Consider the following 16,578-nt stretch of genomic DNA (forward strand, 5'->3'; position numbering starts at 1 on the left):
TTTTAAAACTTGTGCAAAAACATAAGTGCAAAATGATGGTTTTATGCTGGGTTATGTACAGGATTATTTCTTGGCTGCGACCAAGTTGCTGCTGGCTGCCTGGAAACTGGTCCTAGCCAAGAAATAGCTCAGAACATACCCTCGCGCACTGCAGCTAATTCAAAATTAAACAAACAAGATATAACATGTTGGTTGAAGAGCTTTAGAAGTCCTCAAAAGCTTGTTGCTGGTACAGAAATGACTGGTATTCACCTTCTCATCTAACTCAGCAAGAAGGTAAATAAATACAGTTCCTGAAATGTCACAATACTCCTTTTGAATTGCTACATAAGCACTAAAAATAAAACTGAATTCAAGTTACCTAAGTTGAGTGGGAACACGTTGTCAGAGCTGCTCCAGCTGGAGTTGAGAGATTCAGCAGAAAAGCCTCCAGATCTCCCAACAGTTCCAGGTGCGGTGACCTCCAGCTGTACCGGCTCCGGTTTCATCTTGAGAATCTGCCCACTCGGGGACGACGGTGGAGCCGAGCTTGACTTGGACGCCGCAGACTGAGCGGGACTGGAGGGCCGGGCGAACGCGAAGGGTAGGCGACTGAGGAGGGTGGCTGAGGGAGACGAGGAGGCCGACAGAGGGGAACGAGGGGGTCCTGGGGAGGATGGAGGAGGGGTTTTGAGAGGTTTTACAGGAAGGGCGCAAGGCAGGCCCCGTCTTGTAATGATCTCCCTCAGGGTGTCGATCGGGGAGCCGTTGACGGACCACTCGGTGATGCCCATCTGGCGCAGGTGGGAGCGGGCGTGACTGGAAAGCCCTTTGCGATTCTCAAAATACTCCCCGCAGAATTCACAGCCTATTTCCTTTGGAGGTTCACCTAAGAGAAAAGAAGATAAAAGCATTTTACTTCATCAAATCATATATTTACTACAGTTAAGTCCCATTTCATATGGAGGATTTATCATATTAGACAACAGGAGGGTCAATATATAATTGAGGGACTTTTGAAGTCCATGGGATATGTCTTGCATGCATTTTAATTAGAAGTAAAAAAAATATTTTTTTATGTTCATTATAATCAAAGACTTATAGGCTGCCGTGTTGATTTTAGGCCTGAAAACAGCAAAAATGTCAACTATGATACCTGACAACGATATTACAAAAAGTCCCGCGACTAAATATTGACCCAGGAAATCCTTTTGAGCAACACTCACTGTGTGGAAGTGCCATGAGCTCCCCACTACTGAGGCGGAAGACCTGCATGGAAGAGGACTTGACACGCTTGGCAGGTGGGCCAAGTAACGAGGAGGCAGAGGAAGAGGTAGCTTTGGATGTTGACCCGCTCCCGGTTGTGGTCACCTTGTAGAGGAGTGATGAAGAGGAAGAGGAAGAGAGCGTCAGCATGGATTGCTTTGGGGAGGACAGAGTGGTGGTGGTGGTGGTGAGACCCCGCGGCTCCGTGGGGCTGTTGAGCTGCAGCGCACTGGCTTTGTGCTTGAAGTCGTCGGTATCGATGAGCTGATTCAGGAGGTCGATGGGAGAGCCCTTGGATTCAGAGTACTCCACCCCAAAGTGCCGCAGGTGGGCTCGTGCGTGGCTTGATAGGCCTTTCCGGGTCTCGAACCAGGCGCCGCACAGCTGACAAACAATGTCCTTGTTGGGGTCTACCTCCAGAGCTGCAAATGAAGGAGAAATAAGTGACATAAGACACACAAGAACAATGAACAGTTAGTGGAAATAGACTTCAGTGAGGGCAGCGCCACTTACTGAGGTTGAGAGGAGCGTCATTCTCCTGCGGTGCCCAGAGGGGTTTGGCTGTTGTGATGGTGGAAGGGGCCGAGAGGTTGGTCAAGCTTTTCATTCCCCCAGCCTTGTGCTCCGGGGAGCGCAAGGGCGAAGACACGGGCAGCAAAGAGGAAATGGGGGCTTTCTTTACCACTGAGGAAGGGGAGCCAGAGTGAGACGGAGCTGGAGAGGCACCGGGAGAAGGTGTGGGCGTCGAGGAGGAAGAGGGTGGCACTGCTTTCGCTGCTTTGGCCAGGATGGAGAGGGGGATGGGTTTCTCGTCCAAGTCCATGTCGTCTAGCTCCTCATCTTTCAGGGAAATAGACGGGGGGGAGCTCTTGGCTGCGAGCGGCTCCAGAAGTGGCGAGCTTAGTTTGCTGTCCACGTCTCGCTCCTTGGAGATTTGGTAGAGGAGGGCGATGGGCGCCCCGCTGCTCTCGGAGACGGTGATGCCCAGCTGGCGCAGGTGAGAGCGGGCGTGGCTGGAGAGTCCACGCCTGGTCTCAAACTGAGCGTCACACACCTCGCACTTCAAGTTGTGGACTGCAAAAAGGGAGAAGAAAAAGATAAGACATTTTCCGACTGTTTCATAAATAACATTGTATACATATTAACCCTCGTGTCGTCCTGCGGGTCAAAATTCACCCGTTTTAAAGTTTGAAAATGTGGAAAAAATCATATTTTCACAGTGAAACTTTTGATGTCTACATTTTCAACATTTTTGGGAAATTTTGGAACATGTTTTGGTGGAAAAAAAAGAAATGTTAAAAATGTTTCTTAAGAACATTCACAAAAAAAAAATCAACCAAAATCCAGCAAAATTCACTGGATTTTGATTGATTTTTTTGTGAATGTTCTTAAAGAAAACATTACAAGTTTTACTGATATATATGTAATCACTTTAGATATTTTTAGGATTTTTTTGGAAGACTTTTACTCATTTTTTGTGCTAACATAACTGCACAAGGGTTTTCTAATCATCAATTAGCCTTTTTAGCTAACACAATGTAACATTAGAACACAGGAGTGACGTATCCCTATGTAGATATTCCATAAAAAATCTGCAGTTTCCAGTTAGAATAGTCATTTACCACATTAACAATGTCTAAACTGTTTAATTTAATGTTATCATCATTGAAAAAAAATGTTTTTCTTTCAAAAGTAAGGACACTTCTAGGTGACCCCTAACTTTTGAACGGCAATGTACATGACAACAATTAACACTGTTACTAAACAGGCTCTTAAAAACATGATCCAGTCCGTAACACCATCACCCACCTATCTATCTCAAGTTATCATCACTGAGCTGTATGAAAAATGCAAGACACAAGTTGAAACAGGGCCGCATAATATTCCACAAGTGGAATATTATGCAGCTACAAAGAAGACTTGTGGTCCAGCAGGACGACGGAGTCCTACATACGTCTCACAGTCCACTTAAATAATGAGGGCTTCCAGCTGACACTGTTGTTTCCACATGATCATAAAAGTAAGAACGCCACAAACGCGTTGAAAGCGTCGGCGAAAGTGGACATCTTGCAGTTGGTAAGTTAGAACCATTCTATATTTCCATGTTTCATGCCACAATATATATCGTAGAAAGACTAAATAGCGCAATATCTTTTTCCAACACTGAGCAGTCTGGTTTGGCAGTGTTACACCATATGAAAAAGGTTTGTATCTACAAAATCTTCCCAGTAAAACGTGCACTGGACTAATGTAAATAAGTAAATAACATGTAGGTCTATGCACACACACACCCACCCACGCTCTGATGCATAACAAACATAACAACACACATATAAAACTGCACTCTCGCACAACATACACCGCACCGCAAGATCTCCACCTCATTATTTATACAATTATGACTTTTTTCTCATTTTTTTCTAAAGTCTTATTGTTATTGCACAGCCTTGAGAACAGTCGCCTTGCATTTCACAGCATATACTGTACGAGAAGTGACAAATAAAAAACTCTTGAATCATTTCTCCATTTTTTTAACCTATACATATGTACTTTGCAGCAAAAACTCGGCACTTTTCTAGAATGATGAACTCTTTCCAAATACAGTTATTCAAGTAATCTAGTTAGAATTACTGTGCAAAATGTTCACATTGCAAGTCAAGTCAATTACATTTATATAGCACATTTTAAAAAACAACCAAGGTTGACCAAAGTGCTTTACAGATCAGAAATAGACAAGGTGAAATCTGCAAGGAAATATAGTGAGCAGGATGAACAATGCCATATATCAGGTGTCAGCTACAACTGAAAGCCAGAGAGCACGTGTTTCTTCAGTAGACATTTGAAGGTATCAAGAGACCGAGCGGTTCTTATCTGCACAGGCAAACAGGTGCAACCACAGAAAAGGCTTGGTCACCTCTGTTGCTGAGCCTGGATCCAGGAACTTTAACCCTCCTGTTGTCTTCATTTATGGGCACCAAAAAATATTGTTTCCTTGTCTGAAAAAAATCCCCAAATTTCTGAAAATTCAAGAAGAAAATTCCAATAATACCTTAAACGTATCCCTTAAAAATTTTATTTTAAAAAAATGTTTCAAAAAACAAATTTTGCAAGAAAATTCTCATAAATATTTTCAAAAAAGAGTAAAAAGCTTCCAAAAAAACCTAAAAATATCTAGTGACTACATATATATCAGTAAAACTTCTAATACTTTCTTTAAGAACATTCACATAAAAATCAACCAAAATCCAGCGAAATTCGCTGGATTTTGGTTGATTTTTATGTGAATGTTCTTAAGAAACATTTTTAACATTTCTTTTTTTCCACCAAAAACTGTTCAAAGATTTCCCAAAAATGTTGAAAATGTGGACATCAGAAGTTTCACCGTGAAAATATATTTTTTTCCACATTTTCAATCATTAAAATTTGACCCGCAGGACGACACCAGGGTTAAGGACCATCTGATTGGCCGACCTCAGCGATGAAACTGGAGCATGGACGGTTAAAAGCTCATATCAATAAGAAGGTGCCGGCCCGTTTAACACCTTAAAAACAAGCAATAAAATCTTAAAAACAATTCTAAAATACACAGGAAGTCAGTGGAATAAGGCTACAACTGGAGTGATGTGCTCCCGTGTCTTTGTATTGCAGCACGCGTGGAAAGAAAGATATCATGCAGCTCACTATTAACGCCTCCTTCCTTTATTTAAACTATCTCCATCCACAGCAGGTGGCTCAGGTTCTTCCAGAGGCCACAGATATCCCAGCAGACCCCTCACCTCACTTACCCTCCCTGTCTACATCTTCACCCAGCCTGCAGTAACACCGGCACGGTGCTAGAGGTGCTCATATTAGCCCCTAAATGCATTTGTCTACCTCTGAGGATTTCCCTCGGGGTGGTGGTGGTGGGGGTGTAGTGTCTCCACGACCCGAGGTCACTTTTACAATTTCCCCCCACTGACAGCTGCGATAAGGATCGGCTGTGGCAAATCCGATCCCTTGTCAACACTCTGGGGGTCAAGCATTCCCCACATACACATCCCCGCCTCACCCTTGGCGTCTGCATCCTCCCCGGGAGAGAGGCTGTCTGTGTTGCCTGGTTTCCCGGGACTCGAGCTCAGAGCCGAAAGCTGCAAGTCCTCCTCGTCATCATCATCATCATCGTCGTCGTCTTCCTCGGCTGCCTCCTCATCATCGTCACCTAAAAAAATACCACAACACAACCAGTCAGTGCAGGAATGCCACCTTAATTAGGGTAATTAACACTAAAACAGTGAGAAATGATGCCTCACATACATGTAAAAAAAAAAAAAAAAAAAATCCCCAAGAGCTTCTCAAAGCATATATGTGCACAGTGCTCCTCAGCTCACTGCATGTAATTTCTCAGTCCTTGTAATGGCAGAGCACTACAAACGTCCTCTTTTAGGGCTGAAATCTGCATGAAAAATGACTCAAGTGATGAATTCCTGTCACAAAGTCATAATTGCACTAGTGTATGAAACAAACACGGCAGTCTCGCTTCCCCGCAGTCAGGCATTCCTGGGACAAAAGTGCCATTTTCTGCGACAAATCGGTAAATCAAAAGAGACGTGGAGACAGACAATGCTTTTTGTCTGGTGGGCGGCTCTGCGCTTGTCAGTTCATCTCTTGACTGTAAAAGAGCGGCGATGTGACACCTCGGAGCGCAGCGTTATAACACCGTTTATTAAGGGAGCGAGGAACAATACGAAATAATCAATCAATCATCTAGGAAGAGGAGGAGCGGGAAAGAAAGAAAGAAACGGATCGGCGAAGAAGAAGTAGTAGAAGCAGCAGCAGCAGATTCGAGTGGAGGAAGAAAAAAAAGAAACTTGGATTCTACTTGGTTGATAAGTTGTAATAGGATTACTGATTACTTTCGCAAAAGTTACCGCGTTCACCCTCGAGCTAATGTCAGTTCAGTGGCACAAATGAAAGCACAGCGTGTCCTCTATCAAAAATCAAAGCAAAGTAAAATGGCGAGGATTGGGCAACTGTAGGTAATTTTAGAGATCCTGCAGCAGCGGCGGTGAGAATACTGGACGTCATAGGAGACAATTATATATATATATTCTAAAAAAAAACTGGAATATGAGAGGGAGAGAGGAGGGAGGGAGAAAATGAGCCTCCAGTTTATGACAATGAGCTTTTGACATGCATGTCATGGTGCTCGTTTTGCTTTAATAAAGAGTTTTTTTTTTTTAATGGCAGTTCTGTTCCGGATACAACAAGGGAAAAGTGGGAAAAGATGCGGCGCGAGAGAGACGTGCGGCGCGAGAGAGAGACGCCGCGCTCGTGCGATCCGACTGGGGTGCACGCGGTTGCTCAGGAATTATTAGCAGCGCGCGGGTTTACTCACCGGTCCGCAGCCGCAGTGCATCGGACTCCCGGCAGCTGAAGCCAGACAGTTTCTCCGCTATTGTTTGGGTCTGCGGGGAGGTGGAAGCAGCCATTTTGCCCCCATATGCACCGCTAAGCTAAGGCGTGACCAATCGAGTGGAGGCGGAGGTTGGGATGAATGCCACATCAACCATGGGCATCAGGGACTCTCACTCTCACTCTCTTCAACACACACTTATTAATTATTCCATCACTTCACACACAGCGGGTAATTTTTATTATCATTATGATAATATTTTGGGAGTAAGAAAAAGCAACCAGACATCCTCAAACAACCCCTGACAAGCCTCTTAAGTCCCATTTCTCCACCTCACTCTTCCCATAATCACAACTCCAAACGCTGCCAGGATCCCCAGCTAATCAAATCCATCAACACAGCAAAAACAACCAAAAAGTCTCATGCAATCCCCCCCTTTTAAAAGTCAGAAAATCAATCTAAACTTACCTCCACGCTCCTCTTTCTTCTTCCACTGTAGAGATGCTGAAGGCAGTGCATCAGCAACAGCAGCACTCTCACTCGTCTCCCCCTCCAGCTTCACCTCAATGATTCCCTCCCCTTCCTTGTCAAACTCTTTCTCCTCTTCCTCCTCTTCCTCTTCTTCCTCTTCGTCCTCCTCTTCTTCCTCAGGAGAGCCCAGGCTCCGAGGGGGAGCCGTGGGGATCACCAGGTCGGGCCTGCTGGAGAACAGCTCCCTCAGGATGTGGATGGGGGAGATGGTGACGTCCCAGTTGGTGATGCCAAAGTCTCGCAGGTGGGCCCGGGCATGGCTGGACAGGCCGGCCCGGGTGTCGAAGCCGGCGCTGCAGAACTCGCAGTGCATCACGCTGAAGGTGTCTGGGTCGAAGTTGGCAACTGAGGAGAGAAGATAGCGGATGTTTAGATGCAGGACTCCAGTGGTTTCCAACCTTTCTGTAGGACCTTAAATGAAGGTAGCATGTTCTTGCAAAGTGCGATTGAGGATTGCAAGTTGATCTGTCGGGTCGGTCGGTTTACGACTTTGTTGGATGGATGGTCAGGAAACTTACAGTCATGGTACCCAGAGGATGAATCCTATTGACCATCAAGCACCACTTGCAGCTTAACATTTGTGCTTTTGAGTGAAACGTCTTCACAACTACTGGAAGGAGAGTAAAATTCGTGCACACATTCACACTGAATGTAATGAAAAGCAATTCCAGTCTGAAACGTACCAGTAAGACAGTAAAAATACAATCTAGGACGTTAATCAGTCACCAAAACATGACAGCAGTTTTAAATGCATTAACAGGTGTGTAACTTTAAACAGTTATTGTGCCAGCAGCTATTTGATCTCTTCACAGATTCCAAGGTACACAGTATAAAAATGATATTTTGTGTATGAAATAGTCCATCAGAAATGTGTACTCGTATCACAGACTGTATACAATGACGGACATCACGTCAGCTCCCCAGAAATGAAGCTATCTCAAGCGATCCCTTGGTTCTGTCTTTTTCCATAGATCTTATCTAACAGATCTGTGTTCTATAGTCTTTATATACAGTATATGATGGCATCACACTGCAGCAAAAGTCAACTTTTTGGACTACTGTCTTCCTTACACAACTTCTACTTTTCCTATATAATTTGAATAATTTGAATTTGAGTATTCGTAACTATCAGGCTGGTGCCATTGCTTTACATTATGGAAATCGCTTCAAAATGCATTATGTGTTTCAAGCATGTCAACAAAAATGCAACACATACACGGTGTATACTTGGTGGTTTGCACTTTCGCCTTGCAGCTAGAAGATCCCCACCTTCCCGGGATCTTTCTACATGGAGTCTGCATGTTCTCCCTGTGCATGTACGTGTACTCCAGCTTCTTCCCACAGCCCAAAAACATGCTCAGGTTAATTGGTAACTCTAAATTGTCCATAGGTGTGAATGCGAGTGTGACTGTTTGTCTGTATATGTAGCCCTGTGATAGACTGGTGACCTGTCCAGGGCGGTCCCTATCTTCGCCCTAAATCAGCGGGATAGACTCTAGCTCCCCAGAAACCCTAACGAGGATTAAGTGGTGTAGAAAAAATGCATGGATGGATAGAGTTCAAAATGGTATTTCACCCTTTGATGCACAACATGAGTCAAAAGTGACCCATATTCCATTGAATGTGGGTCACTTTTGACCCATGTTATGCATCATGGAGTTAAGAGAATGTTGTTACGGGTAATGTACACTTTACAGCTTGGCCTCTGCTATTGTTGCACAGTCTATAATCAGAGTTATTACTGTATTCTGAGCGTGGTTTAAAACAAAGACAATGAAAGCAGGGGATTGCAAATCTGCACAGACAACTACACAGCCCGAAGACACGCATGCAACAAGCTGCTGACCTTTTTTTTTCTTCTTCTGATAGGAAAACTTCTTCTCAATCGCGTTGACCTCCTCGGGGGATATGAAGTGACGCACATTGTAGCTGACGCCCACCCGGTTCAGGTGGCCTCTCACGTGATTGGCAAGCCCAATTCCATTATGAAATCGATCGGGGCAGTAGGGGCATTTCCTCTCCACACTCTTCAGTGCCTCTGTGTCCTCATCAATCTCATCTTTGTCTTCATCCAGGATGCCCTCTGACAGGAAACGTCGCACACGTTCCTCGTCAATGTCGTCGTCATCATCATCACTGTCAATTTCTGCAGGAGCAGCAGTAACCCTGGTGCTCCTCCTCAAAAAGAAAACCTTTCCATCCTTCTCCAGTTCCTGCTTGTCCTCGTCCTTTACACTCTTCTTAGGGGGCAGCAACAGTGTAGGACTCTGCTGTGATGAACTGTCATCTATCAAGAAGAAAAGCAGTGTTGAATGTGACAAACAACCAACAAATCGAGCTCAAATTGAAACAACATTAAATACTGAATGTGCATCCATGGTTTGGATGAGAATTCATGTAGAGCTCTTTAGAGGAGACTCTGACTGAAGTCACTTCCACAAGTCCTTCTCCGGTCATTGCTTTAACCCTTAAAAACTCGTTTGTGCATCCCAAACATATGTTTAGAATTTTTTTCAATGTAAATAATCCCTTCCTGTCTTAAAATGGCTTGACTTTAACTCAACAACGTTTCTTCCTAGTCACCTCTTCCTTACAGTATATAAAAAATACATATAGTCATGTTCACAAGGTAAAAAACATGATTTTTAGAGGATGGAGGTCTTTAATTTTATATGTGTGTGTGTGTGTGTGTGTGTGTGTGTGTGTGTGTGTGTGTGTGTGTGTATATATATATGTCAAATATACATAAACAAAAGAATGACTCTTTGTGTGAACGAACTGAACTGAATCACTTCTGATCTGTTTATTTCTCAGTTCAGTTGAGCTCTCGGTCTGCAGGGATACACTCACCCACTGAGCGAGCGGCTCAAGTCATTGATTTGTTCGCAGGGAAACACTCACATAGAGGCCATTCTTTTCACTACACTAAAGGCTAATGTAGCCTGGAGTTAGCACAAGAAAGTCAGTGGCCTAATTCCTCACCTGGTTATGCTCACAGACCACATTTGCAGGGTTGGAAACTCTCACACGTTGGCGTGAAACACCTGCTTTTCAAGGCTGTCTCTCATGCCATACAAGTGGAAGCCTCCAAATATATGAATAGGGCTTTGTACATTCAAACAGGCTTTTGTCTGCACATCAGACCGAGTGTGAACATGAGGCTTCTTCCACATTTCAGCACCTACACTGGTCCATAAACATCACAGAGAGTGCAAAAGATGCAGTTTCTAGGCATTTAGTTGCCAAAGAGCACATACAAACCTCTCCAAAATCACAGAACACTTTTTGTGGATGTCAAATTTTGCCTTATTCACTGCAGTTCCACATCTACTACAAACTGAAATGTCCATAAAAATACAACTTCACTGCACTGAAACAAAAGTCTTATGAATGTGTGTAGCAGACTAGATTAATGACACTCCCTAATAATAAAAGTGATCTAGGCTTTGCCAAAACGTTAACAGCAGCAGAGGTTTAGTTTGTTGTTTCCAGCTGTTTATAGGACTTCTTCCTCAGAGTATATTGGCTTTTTAGTTTATTAGATTCCAGCAGCAGGATCCATATAAGTGCCTCCAAAGCGAGAAAGCTGAGCTCAATTACGCATGTGGCAAAACAGCTGTAGCTTTATTAATTAATTCTAATTACAAATGATCTCCAACATGGGCTGCACAGTGTCTTGGTGGTTAGCACTTTCGCCTTGCAGCCAGAAGATCCCTGATTCACGTCACAGATTTCAAGGGATCTTTCTGCATGGAGTTTGCATGTTCTCCCTGTGCATGCGTGGGTTCTCGCTGGGTACTCCGGCTTCCTCCCACAGTCCAAAAACATGCTGAGGTTAACTGACAATTCTAAATTGCCTGTAGGTGTGAATGCGAGTGTGCTTGCTTGTCTGTACAGGGAGTCCAATTTTTGCCGTAAGTCGGAACTCCGGTGGAAATATAAACAAAGACGTTACGTGCATCACCATACCAATCAGTTTACTTCATTGTACAACTACAGTAACGACAAACAGTCACTAGCTCACACTGAAACATAACTCGGTAGGAAAATACCTGTGAAAATGTAAACAAAGCCGTCTTATAGTGCCGCTTGACAACGTATTCGTCCACTCTGGTCGGCAACTACTTCCACATTACCAGTTTCAACGTAACGACGAAACAACGCAAGTCGAGGACGTCGTAAACCAAGGGCCTCCTGTATAAGCAGCCCTGCAACAGACTGTTACCTGTCCAGGTGTCCCCCACCTTCACCCTAAGTCAGCTGGGATAGACTCCAGCCCCCCTGACCCTAATGAGGATTAAATGATGTATAGATAATGGATGGATGGATGATCTCCAACATGGTGACAGAACTGATCAGAATCCAACTCTGAGTAACACTGTTTTTTCACTCCAGACAGGTGAGCTGTCAGACTCAGAGTTATAATCTATAACCTACAACTAATTCCTCTGGTACATAGTGACCATCTTCAGACTTAGTCCTCAGCTCCATCACAACTGCCAGAATATCACTTTACTCTAAAAGGCTGATCTGTTTACTAAAGTAAAAATATTTTTCTGCAATATCAATATTTTTATATTAGAGATTTCACAGCTTTGCAGTCTCAGAGCAGGATATTTGCAGTGGTGACATTCTGCATGGATGTATTTATATAACTATTTATAGAATGTGATCATTAAAGTAACTACTATAATTTGGTACCAGGTAGCCAAGTAACAATAGAGATGCTTTTACTATAAGTGGCTGTAGTTAGATAAATTATACACAAACATGGGCAGCATTTTCTGTGTTGAAAAAATCATAAATAACCTATGAATGTCTGGCCTATAGGTGAACTTTTTCCCCTCAAATACACCACAGCATCTCTTCTCCTGGGCTATTTTGGTCTCGCAAATTACCCCCCTCCCCTCTACCTTCTCCAACTCTCACTCCCGCTGGTCGGCTAGCTGAAAGTTGGCAACCTTGTCATGAACACAAACACACACCTTCTGGTTCCCCATCGTTTTAACAGACTCCCAAAAACACAATCTTAAAATGTTAGCCTATATGTGAGGAGACTTTAGAGAGACACATGAGCCCTGAGTGGTAGAACATCAATGGCCTCAACTGCTGGAATCAGAACCAGAACGTTCAAGAGTGAAGCAGAACTGTGGATTCGTTAAAAAGGCATAAAAAGTAATTAAAAACCAGCATTTATTTCTGCTGTTTACTGAAAAAATGTTTAAAATATCAAGAATTATAGAGTTTGGCATGTTTGTCAAAGCGACAGCACTTTTGAAGAAGTCTTTTTTTTTTCTTTAAATAAACTGATTACAGTGATTCAGGACACTGAAAAAAATCTGCTAATGAGGCGTGTTAATAATTAATAAAGTCTGAATTAAACTGAATATTAATTTTTAAAAAATGATTGGTTCATTAAAATGCAATGCAAAAATCCAATTATTCCCTGGCTTTTGCATTTATCTGATTATGCTTTCAGTAATATGGACTAAAAAATATATAAACACATTTTTCGGCATGAAAACTGAATTTTGCCACATGGTACTTTAATATTGTGGGAGGAATACATTATACAGGCTTATTATCATTTTATAAAGCTGTCAGTGGCAAACAAGTTAGCACACTGGTACATATTTACACATCTAGCAGGCACGGAGCATATTAAGCATTCATTTGGAGTCATGCTTTAGTGCAATGGACAATGTAGATTTGATACTGACTCTTCTTTTTGCTCTGTTTTTGGTTTCCACCACAGTTTGAGGAAAATATCGGGCTCTTCTTTACATTATGCCTACGAGCTAATCACCAACTTTGCTAACTTTTTGGTGAAGTAGAGTACAGTGGCTGTATCAGAGCTTTTGAAAACAAAACTGTGATAATTAACCAAAACAGTAAGCTAGAAGCTGCTAAAATGTCCTGTATTTGGAACATAATTATCCAGGCTTGTCACCACGAGTCTCACCTTTCACATATCATATCTAATGAAGTTTAAAAAAATATTAAGTGCAGCTTTAATACTTTCTGGATGAGTTGGTTTTCAGTGCAACTTTAAAACAAAGCTATAAACATGCAGTGTGCAAGTTGTGTTTGGAGTGATCCAAATATCATCCAATTTCTTAAGCTTAATAAGAATGTTTTCGTGTGCATGTTTATGTTGTCACTGATACATTACTTCGATGACATAGCAACTTGAGTATAAATCAAGTAAAAATGTGGCTTTACCTGAAATCCTACTTCAACATGTGAGTCTTTACTCTGCCTTTTAGTCTCACCTGTGTTGGTTCGTGCTCTGGTGTGTGGTTTTTCTCCCACAGGCGAATTTGCCTCCTGCTGGGACAGCTCACTGCTAAGCTCTCTGCTCTGATCTTGGTCCTGCTCTTCCTCTTCGCTCCCAGCCAGCTTGTTATCAGCCATCTCGGAATCAAACTTGGCCAGATCCATCCAAGTCTTCCCTCTTCGGGTGAATCTCCTGTTCCCAACACACTTGTAGACCTCCTGGCTTGCAGGCCGAGCTGCTGCGCTGTCTGGTGTTGTTTTGTCCTCAGAGGTTCCTTGCTGGGTTTTACCTTGATCTGCATCAGGAGGGGACCCCGAATCAGAATCTATGGTGGGTTTTGAACTTCTCGTTCCTCCGTTGGACCGTGAACGCTGGCCGGTCTCGTCGTCCTCTGCCCCGCTGACGGACGCCTGTCCTGGGTGAACAAGCGTCTGGTGTTCCCTCAGTATGGTTGGACTAGAGGTCAGGAAGGCACAGTGACCACAGGCCAGGGAAGTGGACGCTAAACTTGACGGTGAACCGGGAGATGGAGAGTCAGGCTGGAGAACGAGTTTCTTTCTGTTGTGGGTCTTGGAGTGATTAGCCAGTGCCTGGGATGTTCTTGTGCTGAAGTTACACTTGGTGCAGACGAAGCGGCGGCGGTAGGCAGAGACGGCTCGGGCCTGAGTTGGAGTTCGAACTGAATTTGGTGGAGTCGCGTTTGTGTCGAGGACTGAGGGGTCTGTGTCTGGTGTAGGAACTGGTGCTGGGGAAAGAGGTGGAGATTTGACTGGTTCTGGGTCTGTGCTGATATGCTTCACTACCTTATTGTCCAGTGTCTCAATTTCTTTCGCCTTCCCGTTTTCATTCAGTTTCTCAATCTCCTCCAGGATCTTCAGACGGGACTCCTGGTGCCTTCTGTGGTGGTCTGCCAGTGTGAGTCGATTGGGCAGATTCCATCCACACTCAACACACCTGAAACGCCCACCTTTTCCTACACGCCTTCCGCCCCCTGCACCGGTCTGACAGTGCTCAATCATGTGCTCCTGCAAGTGGACCTGCTTTTTGAAGTAAATGCTACACTCCACGCACGTGAAAATATCTCTACCCAGATCCACCTCACTTTCTTCTTCCTCTTTGTCTCTTTTCCCACCTCTGTGTCTGAACTTTATCGGCTCCACGTCTCCCTCCTCAAAGCTAACCTCCTCAAAATCATACACCCCTCCCCCTCGATTCAGCTGTACAGTCTCAGCGGTTTTGGATTTTTGAGGACTCAGTCTTGCCAGCTTGCCAGTCTCAGGCGATGTGCGCTTTAAGGTGCCAAGTCCCGAGAAGGGCCTGAGCAGCACCCTCTTCTTTCTGCACCGCTGAATGAATGTGCAATGGGCCCAGGGGGCAGGAGGGGGACTCTCTGGGTCTGAGTCTCCCGGGAAAGTGTACACATCTCTCTCAGGCTCCTTGGTTTCCTTTCCCTTGGGCCTTTTCTCTCCGTCACTGTTGTCTGCCTCCTCCTCCATTTGGCAACCTTCCTTTGGTTTTACTTTGGCCAGAAATGGCTCTGCTCCCTTTGATACATTCCAGACTTTGCTGTCTGCCACTGTGAAGAAAGCAGAGCAATTCTGAATGAGAGGAAAGATAAAAAGGAAGATATCAAGTGTGAGGGCAGATTTAGTTTCTTCCTTATGGTGCTTACATTCTGGTTGGCCAAGATGAGATGCTTTTGGCGCCTCTGTTTTTGTGCTCTCGCTGTTGTCCTTGTGCCCCTCCACAGGGGAAGATGTGACAGTCTTACTATGGAAGTGCTGCAGTTCATCAGGTTCTTGGTCGTCTTCACAATCAAGTCTGTACAGCAGCAGAAAGAGAAACATGTTACAAAAAAATCTCTTTCTAAAACAAGTGAAAATAGCAGATCATGCGTGGGCTCGTTTTTCTTGTTCTCAGGGCCAAAGCTACCACTGAAGACATATTTTACCAGGGAATTTCTTGGGTTTTAGCTAACCAGGGGTAGTGTAATTATAAATAAACACACGGTGGGAATGTTTTACACTCATTCCAGTGTTTGTGGACTCTTTATGTTTAAAGTTGACTACTTTTAGATCAACTAAATAAATTAAGGATTCAATATTTTCCCACCATAATATTATTGCTGGCAGCACAGAGAAAGCTTTGAAATAAAACAGAAATGCTTTATTTTTGAGGACCCTAATTTTGCAGTAATGACCTATAAAGTTTCCTGAGAAGACTTATGTAGAGGTAGTAGAGCTTAGTGTTGTGAAAGCAAGAGTTTACCAACATTTTAGGGAATACACTTATTTGCTTTCTTGCCAAGAGTTAGTAAACCACTCTAATTTCTGTCCATCAAGTAAACAGTTGCATGCTAAAGTCTGGCATGCATTTTTAAAGGGCCAGTGTGGAGGATTTTGTGGGATCTATTGGCATTATATAGTGTATAATAATATGAAAACTATACATTTTTGTTAGTCACAAATAAGCTCTTTATATCTACAGGGAGAGAGTCCAAGATGTTTCTACAGCAACCCAGAACAGACAAACCAAATGCTGGCTCATTCGAAGGCCTTTCTCATTCTTAGCAATGACTACAGGCTCTCCAACATGCATGTAACCTCACAGCGAGATGTCACTACATCCAACATATCGGTCCTTTAAAATCTCTCCACAGACACTCTGATGCTGTGTAATGTATGTAGCATAAGGTTGTGGCGAAACAAGACAGTGAACTGTCATTTTGGGATTGTTGTCTTCAGTTTCTGGACCAAGCACAGCACAGTAAAACTTGAAGTTGTTGACTAAGTTTGCATAAAATGGTTAACAGTTACAAACAACAGCAGAGTCTGTAAGGGTTAAAGACAAAAAAAATGCTTGAATTGGAATCTCCGTTTAATAGTTCGGTTTTAAAAAAAACTATAGACTCTTTATGACCCAGTTCTGTGTAAAAGCATTGTGCAAAACTGCAAAAAAGCGTGCTAACTAGCTAAAAATGCTAACAAACTAAAAGTCAACAATCTCTCTCTAGAACTGCAGACGACACTTTTCACTATAACTAACTTTTGATGAGTAAAAACATTAGCATTAGAAGAAAGCCCTCTTCATAATCCATTAGCTGCTATTTACTTTTGTTCACTCCAAAAGTTCA

General features: G+C 43.4%; 1 protein-coding gene across 3 annotated transcripts in view; it reads right to left on the reverse strand.

Moving 5' to 3' along the window:
- Positions 1-16,578, reverse strand: part of wizb (WIZ zinc finger b) — a 35,418-nt gene that overhangs the window by 16,431 nt on the left and 2,409 nt on the right. For all 3 annotated transcript variants that reach the window (XM_035948169.2, XM_023270177.3, XM_035948171.2), the window contains 8 exons: positions 15,118-15,266; positions 13,441-15,021; positions 9,015-9,455; positions 7,106-7,513; positions 5,294-5,443; positions 1,759-2,319; positions 1,206-1,667; positions 362-868 (listed from right to left, as the gene is read on the reverse strand). In XM_035948169.2, coding sequence (XP_035804062.2) covers positions 362-868; positions 1,206-1,667; positions 1,759-2,319; positions 5,294-5,443; positions 7,106-7,513; positions 9,015-9,455; positions 13,441-15,021; positions 15,118-15,266 — 4,259 coding nt within the window. The remainder of the gene's footprint in view (positions 1-361; positions 869-1,205; positions 1,668-1,758; positions 2,320-5,293; positions 5,444-7,105; positions 7,514-9,014; positions 9,456-13,440; positions 15,022-15,117; positions 15,267-16,578) is intronic.

Source organism: Amphiprion ocellaris, chromosome 19 (genome assembly GCF_022539595.1).
Source record: "Amphiprion ocellaris isolate individual 3 ecotype Okinawa chromosome 19, ASM2253959v1, whole genome shotgun sequence".
Lineage (NCBI taxonomy): Eukaryota > Metazoa > Chordata > Actinopteri > Pomacentridae > Amphiprion > Amphiprion ocellaris.